The 22110-nt window shown below is 34.9% G+C and overlaps 1 protein-coding gene across 4 annotated transcripts; it reads right to left on the bottom strand.

Annotated features, from left to right (window-relative positions):
• Positions 1-366: 366 nt before the first annotated feature.
• On the bottom strand, positions 367-22035 carry LOC128234643 (SWI/SNF-related matrix-associated actin-dependent regulator of chromatin subfamily E member 1-like). Of its 4 annotated transcripts, XM_052949009.1 has the most exons (19): positions 21969-22034; positions 20689-20759; positions 19986-20026; positions 19445-19540; positions 19085-19159; positions 18600-18731; positions 18164-18239; positions 15891-15964; positions 15398-15455; positions 14052-14224; positions 12836-12937; positions 11480-11584; positions 10915-11067; positions 9484-9591; positions 8933-9060; positions 8493-8551; positions 5846-6181; positions 4168-4219; positions 892-1028 (listed from the first exon to the last, which is right to left on the bottom strand). In XM_052949009.1, exons 2-18 carry the CDS (start codon positions 20732-20734, stop codon positions 4191-4193), a joined length of 1791 nt encoding a protein of 596 aa, XP_052804969.1. In that variant the 5' UTR covers positions 20735-20759; positions 21969-22034; the 3' UTR covers positions 892-1028; positions 4168-4190. The 4 variants fall into 4 exon arrangements, with proteins under 4 accessions (XP_052804967.1, XP_052804968.1, XP_052804970.1 ...); XM_052949007.1 differs by lacking the exon at positions 4168-4219 and having other exon boundaries at positions 367-1028; positions 21969-22035; XM_052949008.1 differs by lacking the exons at positions 4168-4219; positions 21969-22034 and adding an exon at positions 21806-21924 and having other exon boundaries at positions 367-1028.
• Positions 22036-22110: the final 75 nt, after the last annotated feature.

Here is a 22110-nt window from a genome sequence, read left to right as displayed (position 1 = left end):
TAACTCATTTAAAATAGTGCATAATGGTTTCCAAGTTTATGATGCGTAAATTAAGCATGTGAAAATCATATGATTAGATACATACATGTATACCAACGTTATTTTTCAATTTCTGGTATTTATGTGGTAGACAAACCCAATAAATTTTCAATCAGAAATATTCCCCAAAACTGCAAAAGATACATGTGTATTAGCAATGTGATACATCAGTAAGTAAGATTCAGTGTGTTGTACACAACACTATCAATTTTATGTCAGTTTTTCACTATTTCCTTTTTTTCTTGCAATTGTATCATCTGGTGTCAAGTGGTAAATATGATCATTAACAATAAATATTTTGGCTCATACTAAGAAAAATAAGATCAATTTCGTTTTCTACATTTATTGACATGCAAAATTCATATCTGCTACAACTAAATGAGAAGGGAAGTCATCTTGTAGATACTAAGGAAAATCTAAGGGAAAATATATGCAGCAATGATTAGGATATTATACATGGTATTTCATTCTTAAATAATGTTCATTTCAACCTTAAAACTTTTTTTAAGCACACAGAGGAAAATGTTATCACACTTGAAACAAAACAGCTAATTGACACAGTTTACATAGCAGTTACAAAATGAACCAAGCGATAAAATGTATCAAAATCTTCTATATCTATGTAAATTACTTTTCACAAGTACAGATCTGTGTATGTGAATGACTTATCTCTGACATGCAAAAATTCAACACAATAGCTACTACATACATGTATTTTCATTATTATATATCCAAAACACAACATGAACACACTTTTTACCATTCTCAATAGTCAACATTTTAAGCACCTGCTCTAAATGTAAATGGGGTTCACAAATTCACTATATTGCAACATGTGGGGTTCTGTACAGGGGTATTTTATTCATTTTCAATGGCTGGGGCTGCTTCAGTCTTTATTTCCCCATTGGGAGCTTCTGTCTGGGATGGTTCAACAGTTCCATTCTGTGCAGGTTTTGCAGGAGAGTCGGCCTTCTCATCTGAAGAACCCCCTGTAAAATAAATTGGCAGAATTTGACTAATGATAGTGAAATTTGGGGAGATTTGTTCTATACCTTCTGAAAACAAGTATATCACACATTTATTGCACAAGTTAAAAAGCTCAAAACAAAACTAAATGTTGTTTATATGAGACACATGATCACTTATATCATCAAACTTGAGCCAAAAATAGCAAAATGCCAAAGAAGTTATGTAAATATCAATTACTAAGAAAAGGTCTAACAATTCAACAAATTCTTAATATAGTGCAGATGAAACAAAACCATCAACTACCTCATATACTATATCTCAAGATTTAATAGACAAAGCACTTATGCCATGCAAGTTGCATGCAAATGAACATTAAGCCTAATTGTAGAGATATTATGTGGGAGGTTAGCATACCAAAGTGATTTCATTGCAATTTTCATTGGCAGAAAAAATCTGTATAGATAGAAAAATCCTATGATATTGTAGATTGGTGCTACTAAGAAACATTTGATCTTTTACATACAGGAAAACATTATCACTTTTTTGGGGAAAGATAAAAATACTATGATTATTTTATACAAATCAAAAAAGTTAATAAGAAACAACATTTTATTGCAGTTGAACGTTGTAGAATATTTGTTCACACCTGTGGATTCCAAACAAGCGCACACTCAATGCAATGACTAAGAAATATGTGAAAAAAAGTCATCCCAGAATATTATGATTATGGTCTGGAGGTAACAATCTACATCCAGCTAAACGTTCTTTACAGGACTTAACATAAGGTACATAGAAAAATCTGGATAACATATCGTTGTATTAAACTAAACACTCTTGCAAATACTAAGATTTCAAACAAGAGAAATACTACAACAACTCCATAATAATGTTCAGGTTATAAAGCAAAACAATAATAACTGGCAATCATTTACTAAAGTTCAATGCCATGATCCATCTTATTACACAAAATACTGCATCAAAACCTAAACAGCAAAAAAAATCATCGAACTCAATTGTGTTTTGTCGGCAAACACCTGAACTAGTAAACAGAAAAACTTGCATAATTATTAATAAAGTTGGAGGTCCTTATTCCTAAGCATTCAGGTCAACATGACCTTTACCTTTGACCTCAAAATCAATAGGGTTTATCTGCTGGTCATGACCAACCTCCCTACTCTGTTTACTATATGCCTCCCTTCGAGGGCATAAAAACAAGAGGGCATAATTGCCCTTAATTGCTCACCTGAGATGTGTGAAGAAAAACTGCTTATTATCATTTGTTTGGTAGTACGCCCAATTGAAGTGTACAAGGTCGTTTGTTGGTTTATATTTGAGATTGTCGAAGATTGTGCATACCCTGATAATTCATTGTTGAAGAATGCTATTGATATTTTCTGCATTGCACAATAAAATGTGATAGACAGTATGTTTCAAATGTATATTCGTTTTTTTTGATAATATTGAATTTAAATACCAACTTTTCCCTGAAGAGCTGAAAGATACAAGGTACCATTACAATTTCGCAAGAAATTGACAACTGTTCAATGGTCTAGTTCATTGGAAATTATTGCTTATCAAATTCAATTTTGTAAAAAATGTAATTTTGCAAATTTAAGAAATAAAGATAATTATTTTACCCCAGTAAGCTACAAGTCTTTAAAGGAACAATACATGTAATTACATTAGAAGAGACTACTAAGAGTATAAAAATCTATTCCCTTATTACTAAAATAATACAAAAATTCAAATGTAAATAATAACCTTCACCTCGTGTATACCGGGTAGTTTAAATATGCGATTTTAATGATATGGAATGTTCACTCTGCATAAACATTTTTTTTTACAATTTAACCATAAACATCCAGTGGAAAAGTTGCTCAGAGTTGAACGAGTTTGACCAGGTATTAATGTTTTCTCTGTATCTCATATAAGCAAGAGAAAAATGATATTTTAGATAGTTTTTTAAATTTAAAACAGAATGTCAGCCATTTTTGTTGTTGTTGTTACACCTTGTACATTTATAGATGGTCACCCAAGGAAGCTGTGAGGTTTCAATAAATTTGATTAAGTAGTTTCAGAGATCTTTCAGAAAAACAGGAATTTGGCCACTTTCAAGATGATGCTGTAGGTCAACGGAGAAATGTTTTTGTAGAAGGTCACCCTAGGAACCTTCCCGTTAACCTACCCGATGGTACAGAGGAAATGTATTTCAAGATAGTGTTGCCGAACGTACGGACGCCAGACGAAGACTTATTGTTCTAGCTCACCTTGAACACAAAGAGCACTTCGAGCTCAGATTAGCTAAAAATGGATTGCTGCTTTTATCTTGCAACATATGTGAAAAGGACTTGTAGAACAGATCAGTATAACTGCTTGGAATAAGGTTTATTGTGTCCACACGTCATCAATCTTTTTGTGCCTCAACACTTTCAAAGAGGGATCACAAGAACACTGTTTGGAAGTTTAGCAGCAAACATGTAAACACAAACTGAATCACAAAAAGAGTGCAAGATTACTTTGTAATGCAGGTTGCAAGCACAGCCGAACACTTACATTAAAACTTTATATGACATGAATTATTCTGTTTTAGTATCTATGTAAGTTGTAACTGCTTTACAACAAAAAGTCAAACTATAAAACACTGCTTTTCTGCAAGAGGTACACAGCTACTATCATTCATTAGGATTTCAGATTTTTAGGGCAAGCTTAACATTTTTAAATATAAACCATAACAGATTATACAATTGTTTTACATAGATATAACATTTTAATCATTGGTGAAATGCAAATAAATTCTTTGCAGAGGTAGTGCAACCATCCATATACTGTTGTTGATAAAACTACCAACATTTAAAACAAGCATGTTTGGGCATTTTTTGTTGTTTTTTCTCCCCAAAAATAAAAAACAAACACATTTTTTTCAGCATCGACATTAGTTCAAGTAGAATTAATCATTAATATATTTCAATCTAAAAGGGTTGCACTACCTGTAATCTGTTAATAAAATACATTAAATAAACTTTTCAAAGGGCGTTGATGCCTTTCATTTATAAAACAACTGGGGAAAGGCAAACTTGAAATGGATAACAATGCAACGAACAATACTGCTAACTGACAGAACAGCTCATGCAAGAATGCCAACTGGCCAACACTTTTCACCTGCAGTTTCATAGTGTAAATATTTAATATGGGTATGCTCGTGTGGCAATAACTGAAAAGTAAAATACAATAATGGTTCAACACACAATTCCGTTCTGCATTGTTTTTGGGTCAGTTGCAATTTCACCTCTATAATTGTTCATGTTAAAGAAGGCGTAGCATTTATTAACTTAAAATTACAAAGTTGAAAATGGACAGAAAGCTGAAAATCTGCGACATAAACAACAGATGACCAGAGATTAAAAGACAAGAACTTAATTAAAAGAAAACTTTCTACACAGCACAAAAAATGTATAAATCAATTATACTCAATAGGACATAACAAACCATAAAAATGAGTGGGGGACTTCGAAGGGAAAACCATGTCTTTAAAATACAACATTAAAAAAATACTGAGTTAATAGGTCTAAACTAAAACACAGGAAAAAGAAAATTGCAAAGAAATCACTTCACGCCCGAAAAACCAATCACCAGTTGAAAACAAAGTTGAAAATCAGAATTTATCATGCATAATAATTAATTGGTAATACAAAAATATCAACTATTCCAAGGCAAACCACAAACATTTGGATACTGCTCACTACAAGGTATATTACTAGCAACCATTAGAAATCTTTCATTTATAACAGGAGATTGTTGAAATATATAATTCCAACTATTTGATGCATGCATATTATGTGTACTATTTACTGCTGCTAAGTAACAATTTTGCCTAGCAACAGTAACTATGCAGCCATTGTTGCTAGGATACCAGAACACAAGGAGAGGTGACAAACAACATAGGCAAACTGGGAAAAGCAATAGGGACTAACAAATACTGAGTGAAATATTATTGTCCAGTAAGAATGGAGGGTGGTGATTAATCAGATTTCTGTGATGCCTCTGATGACAGATGTCATTTTCAACAGGTCATCAATGACATACCTTATTTAGAATTATGTTAAAAATAGCTTTGTATTTGTAACCCTATTCTATATTCTTCTTATTTGCATACACATACAAATGCTTCATTATTTATATAAACAATGATCACCTAGACGCTAATATCTGATTTGATTTGACTCTATTGTCTATATACTGCACACATTTCTGTGCACTGCAGCACAGCGACATGTTTACTACTTGATTTTATTCAAATTATCATTTCTTGGCATAAGCATGATAACAAAGTTTTACATAGATTCATTCTTATATTTTGTAACTGCTGTCTTTCATTGGTATCCAGTTCTAACGTAAATACGCAGTAGGAACCAAGGCATTGTGCTGTTCTGTGAGTATTTTGACAACAATATGACAAGAGCAGGTTTGAAACTTGAAGTTTGCCTATGTGTTATTTCTAGAAAATGTTATAAAATTATTGACATTTATGACATTCAAAAAAGGGTGATGTACAACAACAACAACAATTCGCATATGAAAAGTCACAACAACTACAGTGTCATTAATTTGTTAGAGAGAAGGGATTATTTCAGTTTTCCGAATCAACAATCTGAAAATAAAAACATCAATGGGGGCTCAAAATGCAGAACTAAACCTTGCCTAAAAAACCTGAAATGCTGTTATTCAAAAACTGTGACCGACCATGCGCAGTTTTTAGTAGTAACCAATGAAATAACAATTCATTCACTGCTCTCCTTGCTATGCGTGCTTACATATCCGCATTACAATGTTGCCTTACATTCTTTCTGCTTCCTTCCCGCGCTGCCTTTTGACTTATACTTTTGCCCCGATTTTGGAGAGTACCCGTCCGAGCCCGAGGGAGAGACGGGCTTTCCCGGGCTCAGTCCTGCACCCCCAAAACCCTCAATATACTGGCCCGCTGAGCACATTTTGCTGCGGTTATTCACGTGCTGGGAGTATGAGCCCGAGTGACGGAACTTTTTCTTACAGGACGAGCACTCATAGGGGCGTTCTCCGGAGTGGAGACGAGAGTGCTCCAATAAATGGTGTTTCAGCTTAAACGCTTTGTCACAGATTTCACATTTAAATGGGCGGGGTGCTCCATCTTCCTTCACTGAAAAGTAACCGTGGTAACAAAACAGGTAAGAATATGTGCTACTTTGAAATTGTTTGGACAACCTGTAAAAATAAAACTTTACTTTTGTTAATTATTTATACAATTAACTCAAGTATTTAGGGCTATTCCTTACACAAGCTGGAAACTTAAACAACAGTAAGGGATTCACAAAATGATATTTCACATGGTGACAAAACACAACTTAAAACATACATAGCTGAAAGAGTGTTAGCAAATTAACTTTGTATTTAACAGTTCACTTCTTCCTTGCTTCCTTCACTAGAAAAGCATTAGAATTTATTCGCAATACTTTATGAACAGAAAGAGATGACACAGCGTGCAAATTCCCATGATTTCAGTAACTATGCAAGGTGTAGGAATCTGATACAAAGTTCATGCAAATGTTGCATGCCATTATTACATTCATCATGGCCACTGTTTTCAAAACAACTAAATGTTGGAATGACCTTTATTCTTGATATTTAAAAAAAACATCTTTTTGAATGATTGTTTAAGGAAGTTATCAGAATTCAAAATGAAAACTATAAAGCATGGCCGCGTCTGAACTATTTTACACACAATTAAGTTATCTAAATAAAGGACTTAGTCCTCCTGCCAATATCGAAGCAACAACAAAATCAGAGGATTTTTCTCTCATATAACCACATCATACTTGATAAAACAATGACTAACTAACATGAAGGTACTCACACATTTAGTAATATTTAGTGTAGCCTGTTAGTTTGGTGAGGAATAAAAAAAAAAAACTTTGTTACATGTGTACATTTTTCATCACAAACTTAGTTACATCCAAGTTACTTTATCACAAACTCTGTTACATGTGTAGTTACTTTATCACAAACTCTGTTACATGTGTAGTTACTTTATCACAAACTCTGTTACATGTGTAGTTACTTTATCACAAACTTGTATTAATAAACAATATCAATTTACAACACTTAGATATATTGTGAAGAAATGAGGTGAGTTTTCAGTCAGCATAATGTACATAATGACATTTAAATATCAAAGGGACTGAAAGTAGTTTGAATATCATGTTCAAAAAAGTATACAAGTTGTGAGTTTGGGATATGTTTACATTGACAAGACTTTAAATATGATTTTATTATTGTAGCAATTCATTGCTAACTGCATATTTTCATTTTGAGATAATTTCAAAGAAAATACATTTAATATCAGGAATTGCATCCATAAAGGAAGATTCCTATAACACCTGTCACTCAGGTGGTGTATAGCGTAAGGTAGAAATAGGTTCCTGACACATGACTGTTCCATTTTTGCGTCAATCTTATAGTAATACCCTAAATGATGAAACTCTGAATTTCTTCAACTTTGTTCTTGGTATTGTCATATTTAGAAAATCTTGAACAAATCTTCATGGTTTTAGAACATCCATTGTGGAAAACTATACATAAATGTTAAAATACCGAAATAAAATATCTTCACTTGTCACACTACTTTCAGTCCTTTCACACGTACTGGGTATACATTTTTATACAAAAGTCTTAAATTAAACATGAAGTATAATTCTAGCCACAAAATTCCCGATTTTTTAAAATAAGTTACAGGTTTTAGTATCATTTTGCATTTGCCCAAATAACTTGCTCCAATTGTACATTTAAAACAAAATATGATAATCTTTGAAATAACTCAGCTTGGGATAAAGATGTTTCAAGAAATAGGGACCCCATGTTTTCTCTTTCAAAATCACCTGCAAATTCCAGTATTTTAGCGTTTGGCTGCTTATATTGTTTATGCACAATTACACAAATCATTGATGTCAGTTCTTTAACCCCTTTGATTCTACAATACTTAGCTAAAATCTGTCAAGAACAATGTCAACCAACTACATAGAGTAAAGATTTTTTTTGTTATAACGTTCCTATAGACCTAACATCAGACCATCCAATGCCTCTTAACAAAATTCTTAAACATTTGACCAAAATAAATCTGGTTTATGATATAACTATTTTAAACAAGTTAGTCATCTACATTAAGATTTACTTGAACCAGCCCAAAACTACTTTTTTCATGTAATTATTACACTATAACCCACTAGCCCAAACCTATAATTGCCAAAAGCCAAACATTTTCACTGGCCTGGGATTGATTCAGGTTTTATTGGGTTTGTGCTTATTCTGATCACTGAGAACCAGTTTTTTTTATCAAAATCTACTGTAGAGGGAGGAGAAAGAAGGAGTTATACGAACATGTTCCGAATCCACATATGTACACATATAACAGTGATGAATCTGCTATTACACCCGTTGATAACAAAGAGTGTTACCTTTCTTAGGCTGGTTGGCTGCAGCATTGTCATCTGTCTCCATGGCATCTTCAGATCTACTGTAAACATCGAATAAAGTGTAATTGTCAGGGTTTCATTCTAGTGCCCATTCTTGGAGGGAAACTTTGTTAATGTCATATTTTGTCAAGTTCAAACATTAGGTCTATTCAAGAAGTAAGGAACAAGAAATTAAATTGGAATCCTTTGGCTTTATCAGTTACAATTTGTTATAGATTTGATCCTTTATGGGTAAATTTTGTATCCATTTTCTATTGTAGTATTGTCATTATAAAGACTGGTTCAGAGCTATTAATTTTATGACATTCAGCCCAAAAGGGGGATGAAAATGAGAAGTGTTATACCATTTGTTACATTAGACCTATTTTGAGTAAATACTGTCATCTTTAATGATAACGACCATGACAAAGTGGATGTCTAACCTGTTTGATGTATCATGATCGTCATGTACAGGGGCCATGTTGTCGGCGTGGTGTATGCCCTCAAGGTCATCATACTCCTGGGTGCCCACACTGTCATCATCTTCTTCAACACCCTCAACCTGAGGTACCTGGGGGAAAAATGTCATTGTTTTTCTACATCCCAAGTGAAGACAAATTCTTATATACCAGCAGAAAAAAATAACTGTGCATGATCAATTTGTCTCAAATGGTCTTGAGACGTTCATAGAACAACTGTTGCTAAATTCAAATAATTAACACAACAATATATGGAGGATTCAGAGTGGTACGTCCACAGGTCATGCCAGAGTTTTCAGAATTAAATATTTTAAACAAGAAAAGCCTCAACTCGAGCAAACCAGGTTTTCAATGATTGACAGAAGAAATTAAGCCTGTGGTGTGAGAATTATATGTAAGCTGATTTGTTGTGTGTTGTATGATTCTTTACCCAATTCCATGAAAGATCTACATTAAGTACATCGATAATGATGAAGAAATAAGCTAAACATGTCAACATTTTGCTACAATGGTACCTCATTTCCAGGCAGGTTGCCAACATTATCTTCACTCAGAGGAGGCCCTCCCATTGGCTGCTGGGGCGGCATTGCAGGACCAAACTGCTGGGGCTGCGCTGGCATTCCCTGGGGACAAAATATCATCATAATTAGAATATAAACAAACACAAATATCTCATGAAATATAAAACACCCATTCATAAAGAATATCACACAAAATTTTGAACTTCATATTTTGACCAATACTGAAAGCAATACTTTAATTCCACCAAAACACCTAACATCCTGTTTAGAAAAGCTCAATCAGTGTTTGACACTAATGGGGTCCCGGGATCCCGAGGACACCAATTTTTCGGGAGGGACACCTAAATTCAAAGTCTGGTATTCCATCGGGACACTTAAATTTCTGACCGATAAACGCTAAATATCAATAAATAAGTAGCATTTCATAATTTATTACCTAAATTCGGGTCCCCCTAAATTTCTTGACAGTGCATGTCAAAATGATATTATAATTATTATTATCGGACACACCAAAGCGAAAGTATAGCTGACTTTTTGACTATAGTTACCTCATAAATCTATAAATAAACTGGGCGCATGCGGGTTAACGCTTCCGTTTTGTTGTTTACATTTTCAACAAAGTCAAAGGTAACAGAGATTTATTATCGGTTTTATACTTAAGTGGAATTGTTTTGCTTATGTGTCAGAACCGCTCAAAAAAGATGCCATCACTGGTGATACCTTTAAGATACGACCTTCGAGTATTTACAATAACATTTATGGCACAAAAGACCGGCATCATACATTCAGCATTCTTTGTTTATTGCCATTTAACTTATCAGTATTCTTTGTTAACTTTAAAGACGTATATTTTAATGCTATGATCAAATCAGAATAGAAATAAACTTTGCTAAGTTTTATTCATTATCTACAGTCAATTTATAAAATGTTACGACTTTATGGCACGAAAATTAACATACACAATTTTTGGTCGTCTGCTCTTCCAGTATGCACTATACCTGTTGGGCAGTCTGATTGATTTATTAGCAGCTCTACTTAATATTGGCTTCAGTTTTCACAAGCCAGATGTAATATTCCTACTTTTTCTCAATGAAAAGCACCGACATCTGACAAGACCCTGAACCATGAAGTATTTTATGCGTATTTTCTGAAAATCTTAAAATACAAACACATTAAAAAGGCTCAACAATGAAAAAATGTAAAAAGTGGAAGGGACTCCTAATTTCAGGAAGGGACACCTGATTTCAAATGTTGGTGTCCCTTCGGGATCCCTTGGAAAATGGTTAGTGTCGACCCCTGTTAATAAAGCAGCATGTGCCCCTGTCCTGTCCCAAAATCTGACAACGAGATAGACCTATAGACTTGTGTCAAAATCTGACAACGAGATAGACCTATAGACTTGTGTTTACTATCTGAATGACCTACCAGTTGCTGGTTTATCTGCTGGACGGTCTCCTGGTGTTGCTGATTCATCTGCTCCTCTGTGCTCCTCCTCAATTGTTCCTCCATCTTCTGTCTCTCAGCCTCCAATCTTGCCCGTTCCTCAGCTAGCACTGCCTGCTTTCTACGCTCCTCCTCCTATATACACATATCATATATAGTCAGGGATGATAATTTGCACTGTACCTTAGCCACTAGAACTTTATTGTAACTTAATAATTATTGTGACCTTAGACATTAAACAATTATTACAAAACTTGTGCTGGGACCTTGACCATTAAGCCAAAGATCCTAAACGTTGTGTTGTGACCTTGATCATTATATAAGGCATAAAAGTTACAAGTTATGATTAAATGAAAGCATTCCAGCTTTAACAACTAAAGTTCAAACCTGATTTTGAGAATATGTTTTTGGTGCCTCTCATCTTTCCAACAAAGTGAGTGATAATCACCTGTGTGACAAGAATAAGACTCTAGAAACAATATGTTTAATGCTATCACTTTATGCCAAACAAGTCATCATTTATACATGGTGTATTGCCATGACGTACCTGTCTGGCGAGGTTTTCTGCCTGTTTCTGCTTCAACTCCTCTTTGGCCTTAGTGATCATTGTTTGGAACATCTCATCGGAGACGTGGGGCTTGCTCTCACACAACTGGAACACACATGCAGAGAATATGTAGAAAATGTTACAGGAGCAATCAATCAATATGAACATTCTAAAACTGACCAAAACAAGTTTAATAAATTTTGTTTTGAATGATCACAAAAGTGATATTCTAATACTGTAATAACTCTTATTCGGATGTCTCTTTTACTCCCCAAACCAATTTTTGTTGCTGTATGAGGCGCTTGCATCAGACAGTATTCCTTAATGACACAATATATATAAAAATATAATTTTTTTTAATGCAGAGTTATAATCAATCATAATAACAACTTATTAATTTGAGGTCAACTATCTTTGGACCGGTCATATTACATGTAACTTCTGATAAATGCTGTAAATGCTGCATTTTAATCAATTTTGCAACAATCTATGCACTTTGCAAATTCAGATATTATCATCTTGAAGAATGTTAAAAAATAATGTGTAATGTGGAATATGTATTGGATAATTTTGAATGTTGTACCTGAATGAAGCTGCACAATTCTGTTTTTAGTACATTGCATTACAGTATTAAAATGAACTGGCAATGTACAACATGTTTTGGAATACACCAGAGCTACAGATAAGGGTAATAATTGGCTTTTAATTACAGCAATTATGATATAAAAAACCACATCTGTTTGTCACAGTAAATATACAAATAAAGCAACTGTTCCCGCTAAACCAGTATATAATCACTTCAACCTTTAAGCAGTGATTTCTCTTGACAAGCATTGTGTTTAATCAAGCGAAGGGAAGGAAGCTCTGTCCTGCGTATTTAACAGAGTAAGTTGTGCTTTTTGGATCAAGCCTATCGTGTATGTAAAATGCATGCATGCTTTCTCTTCAATGTGCCACATTATTGGACGTACACTAAAGAGTCGCTTTAAGTTCAAACTGATCTGTAGCTCTGATACAATGCACAATCGTGAAAAAGGTTCTGAATTATTTATTTTTTACCTGGAAAGTTGACACATAATGATATATTGCATATGGATAAACAGTTAAATTTCTTTTTGATCATATTCAGCTATTTTGTAATGTAATAATACCAAGTAATTTAGTTATCTGAGAATATGCTTATAAAATTTGTTTGTGTCTTTTCAGCTCAAGAGAAATTATGCCGGAACGTCATGATGCTATGTTTAATTGTTTATTTATTACTTCACTCTGACTGGTGTGACACCATTTCCCTAGCAGTAAACAGTGTTTCAAACATGTTGTGGACACACTAGCTTGCATCAGTGTTCAACCCACCTTCTTATATTCATCATGGAACTGGTCACTACACTCCTGGAAGCGACGTTTCTTTGCGTCATGTTTTTCTTCAATCTGTTGAAGTTCAGCCTCAAGTTTTGTCTGAAATATGATGAAATGTTTTACCAAGCTCTTTTCAACTCAAATTTTTATTGGTATTTCCTAATTTATGACAGTATTCTTTAATTTATCTTATATATAACAAGAGCTGTCACAGCATGTGACGAATGCCCCCGAATGTGACATTGACCTACAAACAAGGTCAGTACATGAAAAGTTGATCTTACCTTTACGTGTCAAATACATATGGCAAGTTATTTAAATTGCCTCTGAACATAAAAAAATACCACCCATACTTGACAACCTACACTGTTATGTCCTTATATTCAGAATTCCCTTGTGAATAAACACTTAGTGTATCTTTCACCTTAGAGGTAGGGACATGGGTCTTGCACACAACACGTCGTCTTCGTATGTGGAACACATGCAGCAAGTGATTTTAAAATCTGTCCATACAAGGGAAAGTAACAGCCCTGACACGACAACCTATACTCTATGTCCTTATATGCAGCACTCCATTGTGAATAAACACTAAGTGTGACCTTGACCTTTGAGGTAGGGACACGGGTCTTGCACGTGACACGTCGTCTTGGTATGTGGAACACATGTGGCAAGTTATTTTAAATCTGTCCATACAAGGGAAAGTTACAGCCCGGAAACGACAACCTATACTCTATGTCCTTATATGCAGCACTCCATTGTGAATAAACACTATGTGTGATCTTGACCTTTAAGGCAGGGACACGGGTCTTGCACGCGACACGTCGTCTTGGTATGTGGAACACATGTGGCAAGTTATTTTAAATCTGTCCATACAAGAGAAAGTTACAGCCCGGACAGGACAACCTATACTCTATGTCCTTATATGCAGCACTCCATTGTGAATAAACACTAAGTGTGACCTTGACCTTTGAGGTAGGGACACGAGTCTTGCACGCCACACGTCGTCTTGGTATGTGGAACACATGTGGCAAGTTATTTTAAAATCTGTCCATACAAGGGAAAGTTACAGAGCCTGACGGACGGACGGATGGTGCGATTTCAATATGCCCACCTTCGGGGCATAAAAATTTGATCAGCATCAACAACAGTTATAAATAAGTGAGAACAAAAACCCGTGACTATCTATGACTCACACATCCTCACAGACACTAACCTGGTGCATCGTGAGAGACTGGACCTGCTTCTTCAGGACGCCCATTCTTCCTGTCGTTACCACAGTGCGTATATCTGGGACAACGCTCTCACTCAGGATCTCATTGATGAGGCGATGGTTTCGTAGATAACGTGCATGCGCAATGTGCTTCACAGAAAACCCATCATCCTGGTCTGCAATCAAGATGAAACCATATGCCATGGGTACATTCACAGATATAAATAAATCTCATAGTGTCTCATCAATTTTCTAGGCTTCTTAAAGTTTGAAATCTCCTTCCAAAAAATGTTTTATAAAATATAAAGAGGATGTTACTCTAACACTAAAAGTGGACTGTACATGAGTAAGGGTTCCCATTTGCGACAAAAGTGATTTTGACATAATATTTTCTTAGAATGATGTAAGCAGAGCACTCAGTGGCCAGTCTCTGCAGATACTCAAGCTTATCACTGTTGATATCCTAAAGAATTAGGCACCACTAGTTAATTATTTCAGAATTTTATGGCTTTTAAGGATTAACAATGTCATCTTTGAATAATATTTTTTTTCTTGCAAAAGTGTGACAATTGTTAACATGAGAAACAGACGACGAATTTGACGTCTCTTGAATATAATAAAAACAGCAAAGTCAATTAACACAGACCCTCAAGGATGTTCCCTGGTATTTGAGCATGTTTGAATGACAAACTATGTTAGTGTACAATTTCTACATTTTTTTACTGACTTTTGAACCGAAAAAAAATAAAATAGACAACTTTTGAACCTATTTTTTTTAGCAATTTTCTGTCCAGCAAGGTCAAGATCGGCAAATTGTCAGTTTTAAGGAGCCCTGTCAATATTATGTCATTTGTAAAATGAGAACTGTATTTTATTGTTATCAACTTTACAACGACATTATGCCCCCATACACTGTCACAAACTTTCATCATGATTGGATAATTAATAATTAATACTGTCTGCACAAGACATGAACATATTATTTTTTTTAAGTCAAAAGGGGCATAACTCTGGAATTACAGAGGCAATTTACCCTACCACTGGAGTTTACTTAGACATTATGCACAAAAACACTTTCACCAAGTAACATCACAATGGGACTATAATACTTGAAGTTATTGTCAGCTTAGGATTATTTTGATGCCGCTGTTGCAACCAACGCCAAAAGTAAAACCTATATATTGCCCCTTCAGGTGACACAAAAATAAACACAACAAACGTCTGCGTGCTTGTCCTACGATACTTGACATAAACATTAACCCATCAAGACAATTGGAAGGTGGTCATTCGAAATATAAATGTCAACTCCAAATTTGCTTGTCAGTGCATGGAGGGAGTTGGTAACATACCGTCTTCATCGTCAGCAGGCTGTATGCTGATCCTTGAACCACGCTCCTCTTGCTTTGACTGAAATGTGAAACATAAACCTGGCTTTACACATACGTAACATAAAAGGAAACAATATCAATATATCTTTCACATTTTCTTTGAAAAACAATCAAACTTATATTAAGCTGTGAATATTTAGCTTGTACCTCCAATTCCCTCTTGTGTCCTACAGGGAGAGATTAAATATCATAACTGTAACTGAATAATCTCTTAAAACAAGAAAAGTTGCATTTTCTAGAAAAACAAGAGTGCTGCTATCAGATGACAACAATCCTCAGGGTGTTTACAGACAAGAAAGGGGCATATGATCACAATTAAGCCAGAGTTATGAGAATTTCTTAACATGCACACATTGTTTAAATTTAATCTGTATATCAATTTAAATGCTACTTCCATTAACAACTTTCAAGTAATGGCCAACATTCAAATTTTTGGCATTCATTTTTGCAGTACCTCTCTTTTCCTCTTAGTGTCTGACTGGGCAAGCAGTTTCTCCTCTTCCTCCTCTTGGGCTTGCTCTGCAGCCACTGAAACAGAACAAAACATTGCGTAACATAATACAACTCATTTAAATACAACACAACACATTCAAACACAACTCATTTAAGAACAACACAACACATTCAAACACAACTCATTTAAAGACAACACAACACATTCAATCACAATCTGTCTTCAACTTCTGCATGATACCCTTAATTACCAGCTACACATGGAAAAGTGAACCGGCTTCTGGCAATAAACTGTAGTCATGTCATGTTGCGACACATGGAAAAGTGAACCGGCTTCTGACAATAAACTGTAGTCATGTCATGTTGCGACACATGGAAAAGTGAACCGGCTTCTGGCATATAAGTAGTCATGTCATGTTGCGACACATGGAAAAGTGAACCGGCTTCTGACAATAAACTGTAGTCATGTCATGTTGCGACACATGGAAAAGTGAACCGGCTTCTGGCAATAAACTGTAGTCATGTCATGTTGCGACACATGGAAAAGTGAACCGGCTTCTGACAATAAACTGTAGTCATGTCATGTTGCGACACATGAAAAAGTGAACCGGCTTCTGACAATAAACTGTAGTCATGTCATGTTGGGACACATGGAAAAGTGAACTGGCTTCTGGCAATAAACTGTAGTCATGTCATGTTGCGACACATGGAAAAGTGAACCGGCTTCTGACAATAAACTGTAGTCATGTCATGTTGTGACACATGGAAAAGTGAACCGGCTTCTGACAATAAACTGTAGTCATGTCATGTTGCGACACATGGAAAAGTGAACCGGCTTCTGGCAATAAACTGTAGTCATGTCATGTTGCGACACATGGAAAAGTGAACCGGCTTCTGACAATAAACTGTAGTCATGTCATGTTGCGACACATGGAAAAGTGAACCGGCTTCTGGCAATAAACTGTAGTCATGTCATGTTGCGACACATGGAAAAGTGAACCGGCTTCTGACAATAAACTGTAGTCATGTCATTTTGCGACACATGGAAAAGTGAACCGGCTTCTGACAATAAACTGTAGTCATGTCATGTTGCGACACATGGAAAAGTGAACCGGCTTCTGACAATAAACTGTAGTCATGTCATGTTGTGACACATGGAAAAGTGAACCTGCTTCTGGCAATAAACTGTAGTCATGTCATGTTGCGACACATGGAAAAGTGAACTGGCTTCTGGCAATAAACTGTAGTCATGTCATGTTGTGACACATGGAAAAGTGAAACGGCTTCTGACAAAAACTGTAATCATGTCATGTTGCGATACATGGAAAAGTGAACCGGCTTCTGACAATAAACTGTAGTCATGTCATGTTGCGACACTGAACTGGCTTCTGACAATAACTGTAATCATGTCATGTTGCGACACATGGAAAAGTGTAGTGTCTTCTGACAATAAATTGTAATCATGTCATATTGCGACACAAGGAACAGTGAACAGGCTTCTGACAACAAACTTTAATCATGTCATGTTGCTACACATGATCCACGGAAATCTGTGAATATGCGGACAAATCACATTACTGCATATGTAACAGTGTACTGGCTATATATTGCAACTGTGTCATGATGATACATGTGTATCAGTGAACTGGCTACTGACTATAGATTGTAAGTATGTGATGTCGATAGAAGTGGAACGGTGCACTATTTATATGTTGCAACTGTGTCATGTTGGTGTCTTTACTACAGAGAACTGGCTTCTAGTTATAAATTGTACTTATGTCATGCTGATACATATGAAGCAGTTTACTGGCTTCTGGCTATAGATTATAACAGTGTACTGGCTATATATTACATGTGTATCAGTGGACTCGCTACTGGCTATAGATTGTAACAATGTAATGTTATTAAATAGGGAACAGTGAACTAGCTACTGGATATAGATTCAATAAAACTATGACATTATATTACAATGGGAAGGCCGGAACAGAGAACTGGCTACTGGCTTTAGATGCTAACTATGTCATGTTATTACATTGGGAACATTTAACTGACTATATATTGTAACAATGTTATGTTATAACATGAGGAACAGTGAAAGGGCTACTGGCCATAGATTGTAACTATGTTGTGTATTACATTGAGAACAGAGCAATGAATATAGATATTATGTCATGTTATAACATTGGGAACAGTGAACAGGCTATTGATTGTAACTTTGTCATGTTATTACAAGGGGAACAGTGAAATGGCTACTGGCTATAGATTGTCACTTACTGCGTCCTTTGGCAGCAACGTAGGCCTGGTAAGCCTGGGAGTTCTGGTAATTCTTCAAGGCCTCATTGTAGATTTGCTACAAATACACACAGTCACATATTACTTGCTGAATACAAAACAGAACACATAGGTCAAGTACATGTGTATCTTACTTTAAAATTCTATTGAAATGAAAAAATAATGAAGTTGTGTATAGCTTTTAACTGTGTTGCACTGGGGAAATAGCCAAGAAAAATGTACAGTAGTCGTAAGGTCAAATTTGAATCAAGATGTTAAACAGAACAAATTTATCCAAAACAACAACTTCAAATAAAATGACATATTCCCATTAAAACAATAAACTTAACGCCACAAGGTTTACCTTTATTCATGTACATATAATCCACTTCTACCAGAACAAGATATTCATAAAAATAATGAATCTGTCATTTTGCACCTTTTCTCTTTCATATTCATCCGTGAAGACCTGTTTCTCCGCATCACTGAGGTCACGCCACATGCCCCCAATAATTTTGCCGATCTCCCATAGCTTCAGCTCCTGGTTTACATTCTTCACCTCATCCCATACCTGATATACACATGTAACGACATGATTACATTCAGACACTAATATATAATGCACATTTCCTCTTCTGATTGCAAGCTTCATATAAACTTAGTTCAATTGAAGCAATTGATTGCTCAGAAATCATTCAAAATAATATAAAGCATTATCTCCACTGACTGTCCATGTTAATATGACTGAGATGAACTCACAGGCTTATTCATCAGCAACAGGGGCAACTACTTATCTGAAAAGAAATTTTGGGAATCAGGCAGTATGTCCTAAAGTTATCTGTGCAATTTTATTCCTCTCAAAGAATTTCAAGTGGAATTTCTCTCCTAACTGAAGTCTGTTGAGTTCATACTTAACAACCCTACCTTTCTGCTGTATCTCATGTATGGCATGAGTGGCTTGTCTGGGGGTTTGGGTGGCTTTGGCAGCTTAGAGTCAACCTGAAGGCACCAGCATTTTATGTGAGATCTCAAACAAGGTATACATTAATGCTATGACATTTTCCATTTGGATTCCTAAACTATTATGCTTTAAAGAAAAAAAGAAATTATTTCATTAGAAAAGGAGACATGAGAGTCACAATTATGTTAAACAAAATGAAAGCATTTTTCAGTGATTTTTTTATGATAAAATAGGGTTTCATGATGTATGCAGTTTCAATTTGCAAATAAAGAACGTTATGTTTTTTTATATACACAGCAAAGACTGGCAAAGTGCATACTTACAACAGACTTTGAAGTAAAGCTGGCAGACTTGGAGTTCAGTTTTACAGGATTAAAGTTGGGGTTGCTACTTCCAGAAGATATAAATGGACTGGATCCCTGGAACAGAAATAATACACATCATAAGGAACAGGAATACATACATACATACATATAATACCAGTGGTCGAAATTAGCACAAGCCCGCAAGCCCTGCACTGGTAAAATGTCTTTCGGGCTTGCTCAAATTCTGAATTTTATATAGCAGGGCTTGTTCAAAAATTTGATGCCAAGCAATAGTATAATAATTCGGGCTTGTTGATCCAAAAGTCTAATTTCGATGACTGTAATACAAAACTCAAGATGAGTAGAAGTCTTAGAGAGCATTTAAATATGCATTGAATTTTATGAATAATGCAATAAAAAATAAATAAATGTATTGAATATCAAAGCATTGTGTTTTCAGTCTATGACACTACTTGGCATTGTTTTCCAATATAACAACCTTTAGCAAAAAGAAACCCCTCAAACATGGTAAATGCTATAACACAATATCTAAACTCACCCTCTCTCCTCCTGGGGTTCCTCTTTCTGACCGCGATCTCGCTGAAATAAAACATTTGTGAAAATTGAGATTTCAGAATTTGGCAAAATTCATATGACAATGAACATGTTGAAGTTTTGGTATCATTTAAAGCTGCACTCTCACAGATTGAGAGTTTTGACAACTTTATCATTTTTTGTCTTGGAACGAGCCATTTTTTGCAAAAACCCATGGAGTTAAGTGATACAAGACTGCTGACAAAAAAATAAATCGCAGATTATTATATTGCAGTTCAAAAATTAATGTTTTATGCAGTTTCTTAAACCGTTAGTAACGGTTTAAGCCATTAAACATTAAATTTCGAACGGAAATATGCAATGCTGTGATCTGATCTTTTATCAGCAATCTTATATCATTGGTTTGCAGATATTTACGCAAAAATTTCCAAGACAAAAAATCAAAAAGTTTTAAAAAACGGTAAATCTGTGAGAGTGCTGCTTTAAATGAGTGAAATAGATAATGATATACATATTAAGAATTCCAAAGAGTCATTTGTCGGCTGTAGGGGAATGATACCTTAGTTGTAAGTTGGTAGTCAAACGGACTCCTGCTCCATAACAATAAGAGCTTAACACTTAACATTGATGGTTTTGAGATTGTCTTTCGCCATTGACCTTGATATGCTTAAGTGAAGGGCTCTAAGGCTCATACAAGAGGGACTCACATAAAGGTGGAGTTTGTGGGATGTTCCGGAACGCCGGAAGCGCCATGGCTGATGCTGCACAATGAAGCTACCTGAAAATATGTACAGAATTGAAGAAAAGAAAGAGACTGATAAGTCAATTATGAATAGAATCGACAGCACTTCTCATAGGAATGATTTTTTATGTCATTTTAGGAAGGCGCTCTAAACATTTCAAACAGGGAAAATTTGGGTCATTTGTATCGCATCAAGATTTATTCTAACAAACATTGCTCAATTTATTTATATTGTTTATTGGATGAGTGCATGAGCGTAAAAAACTCTCAAATTTGCATGAACACATTATCAGATTTCAGATTATAGCAGATACATTATGAAGAAGAACAGCATATATATACAAATACAAATTATCAAAATCGTAAAATAATCTATAATTCTAAAAATATCTAACATTTTAAGCTCAGTCTACATTTAATTATATAGTACATTTATAAATCATGATCCGTAATGTCACGACTTATGGTCAGTAATGTCCCCAAATATGGTCCGTTATGTCTGGTCTGTAATGTCCTGGGTCCGTAATGTCCCTGACCCATATCAAAATAGTTTCAAGACATAACCTTGGGTAGATCAAGGAATGACAATGATGGAATTTATGATGAATGTAAGTATGAATGAAGATATCTCTATAATTCTCACTGATATATTTAACATATTTTGACTGAACTTAAACAAAAGTCATATAATATGTGTTAATACAAAATATATACTTTCAATAAATTGTTTTTCATATGAAAAACACTTCAAATATAAATAAGATATAGAGTATGAAATGACTATAGGTTGGGTATGAAATGACTATCCAAAAGATACAAAATGACCAAAAATCGGAGGGTACGAAATGGTCAGTGTACGAAATGACTATTAACCACTGTCATGACTGAAACTTCTGTTTAAAGTCCCATTTATGCCCGCTGCCACTTCAACCTCAATAGACAGAAGCACATGTGAGTAAATAATATATTTAAGCTAGGAAAACATAAACAATAGAACTGTTTGCATCTGTTTCCTGCGACTACACGGTAAAACATTGATCGTTGCAAAAATAAAACATGCGAAGTGTTGAAAAAAATCAAACCGCAATAAAATACGAAGGCCAGCAAATAAATTCCGATTTCTTCTTATTCCATGCACAAAGAAAGGTTGTTAATGAAGACAAGAGAAAAGAAAAACATATTTGAGATAATTTAGCAAAAATACATTGTGTAGGGAATAGATTTCTGCAAACTTGAGTTTATTACCAAATTTGGGAAACTTGAACAAAGGAAATAGCGCTATCTTTACCCCAAAGATAATTTCTGACGGCAAGGAAAATAAATGTTTCAGCCACGGTAGAACTCGTTACAGTTTTGTGTCACGTTCGGCGACACCGAGGAATAATTT

The sequence above is a fragment of the Mya arenaria genome, chromosome 5 (assembly GCF_026914265.1).
Source record: "Mya arenaria isolate MELC-2E11 chromosome 5, ASM2691426v1".
NCBI lineage: Eukaryota > Metazoa > Mollusca > Bivalvia > Myida > Myidae > Mya > Mya arenaria.
This window is presented reverse-complemented; position numbering and strand designations above follow the sequence as displayed.

Bases quoted from the DNA above. Each gene is read 5' to 3' on its own strand.
- LOC128234643 (XM_052949007.1), bottom strand. From the start codon at position 20,734: ATGGCGCTTCCGGCGTTCCGGAACATCCCACAAACTCCACCTTTAT. The intron at 20,027-20,688 runs GTGAGTCCCTCT...GTTTTATTTCAG, and splicing joins CCCACAAACTCCACCTTTAT to CGAGATCGCGGTCAGAAAGA. The intron at 19,541-19,985 runs GTGAGTTTAGAT...TTTCTGTTCCAG, and splicing joins GAACCCCAGGAGGAGAGAGG to GGATCCAGTCCATTTATATC.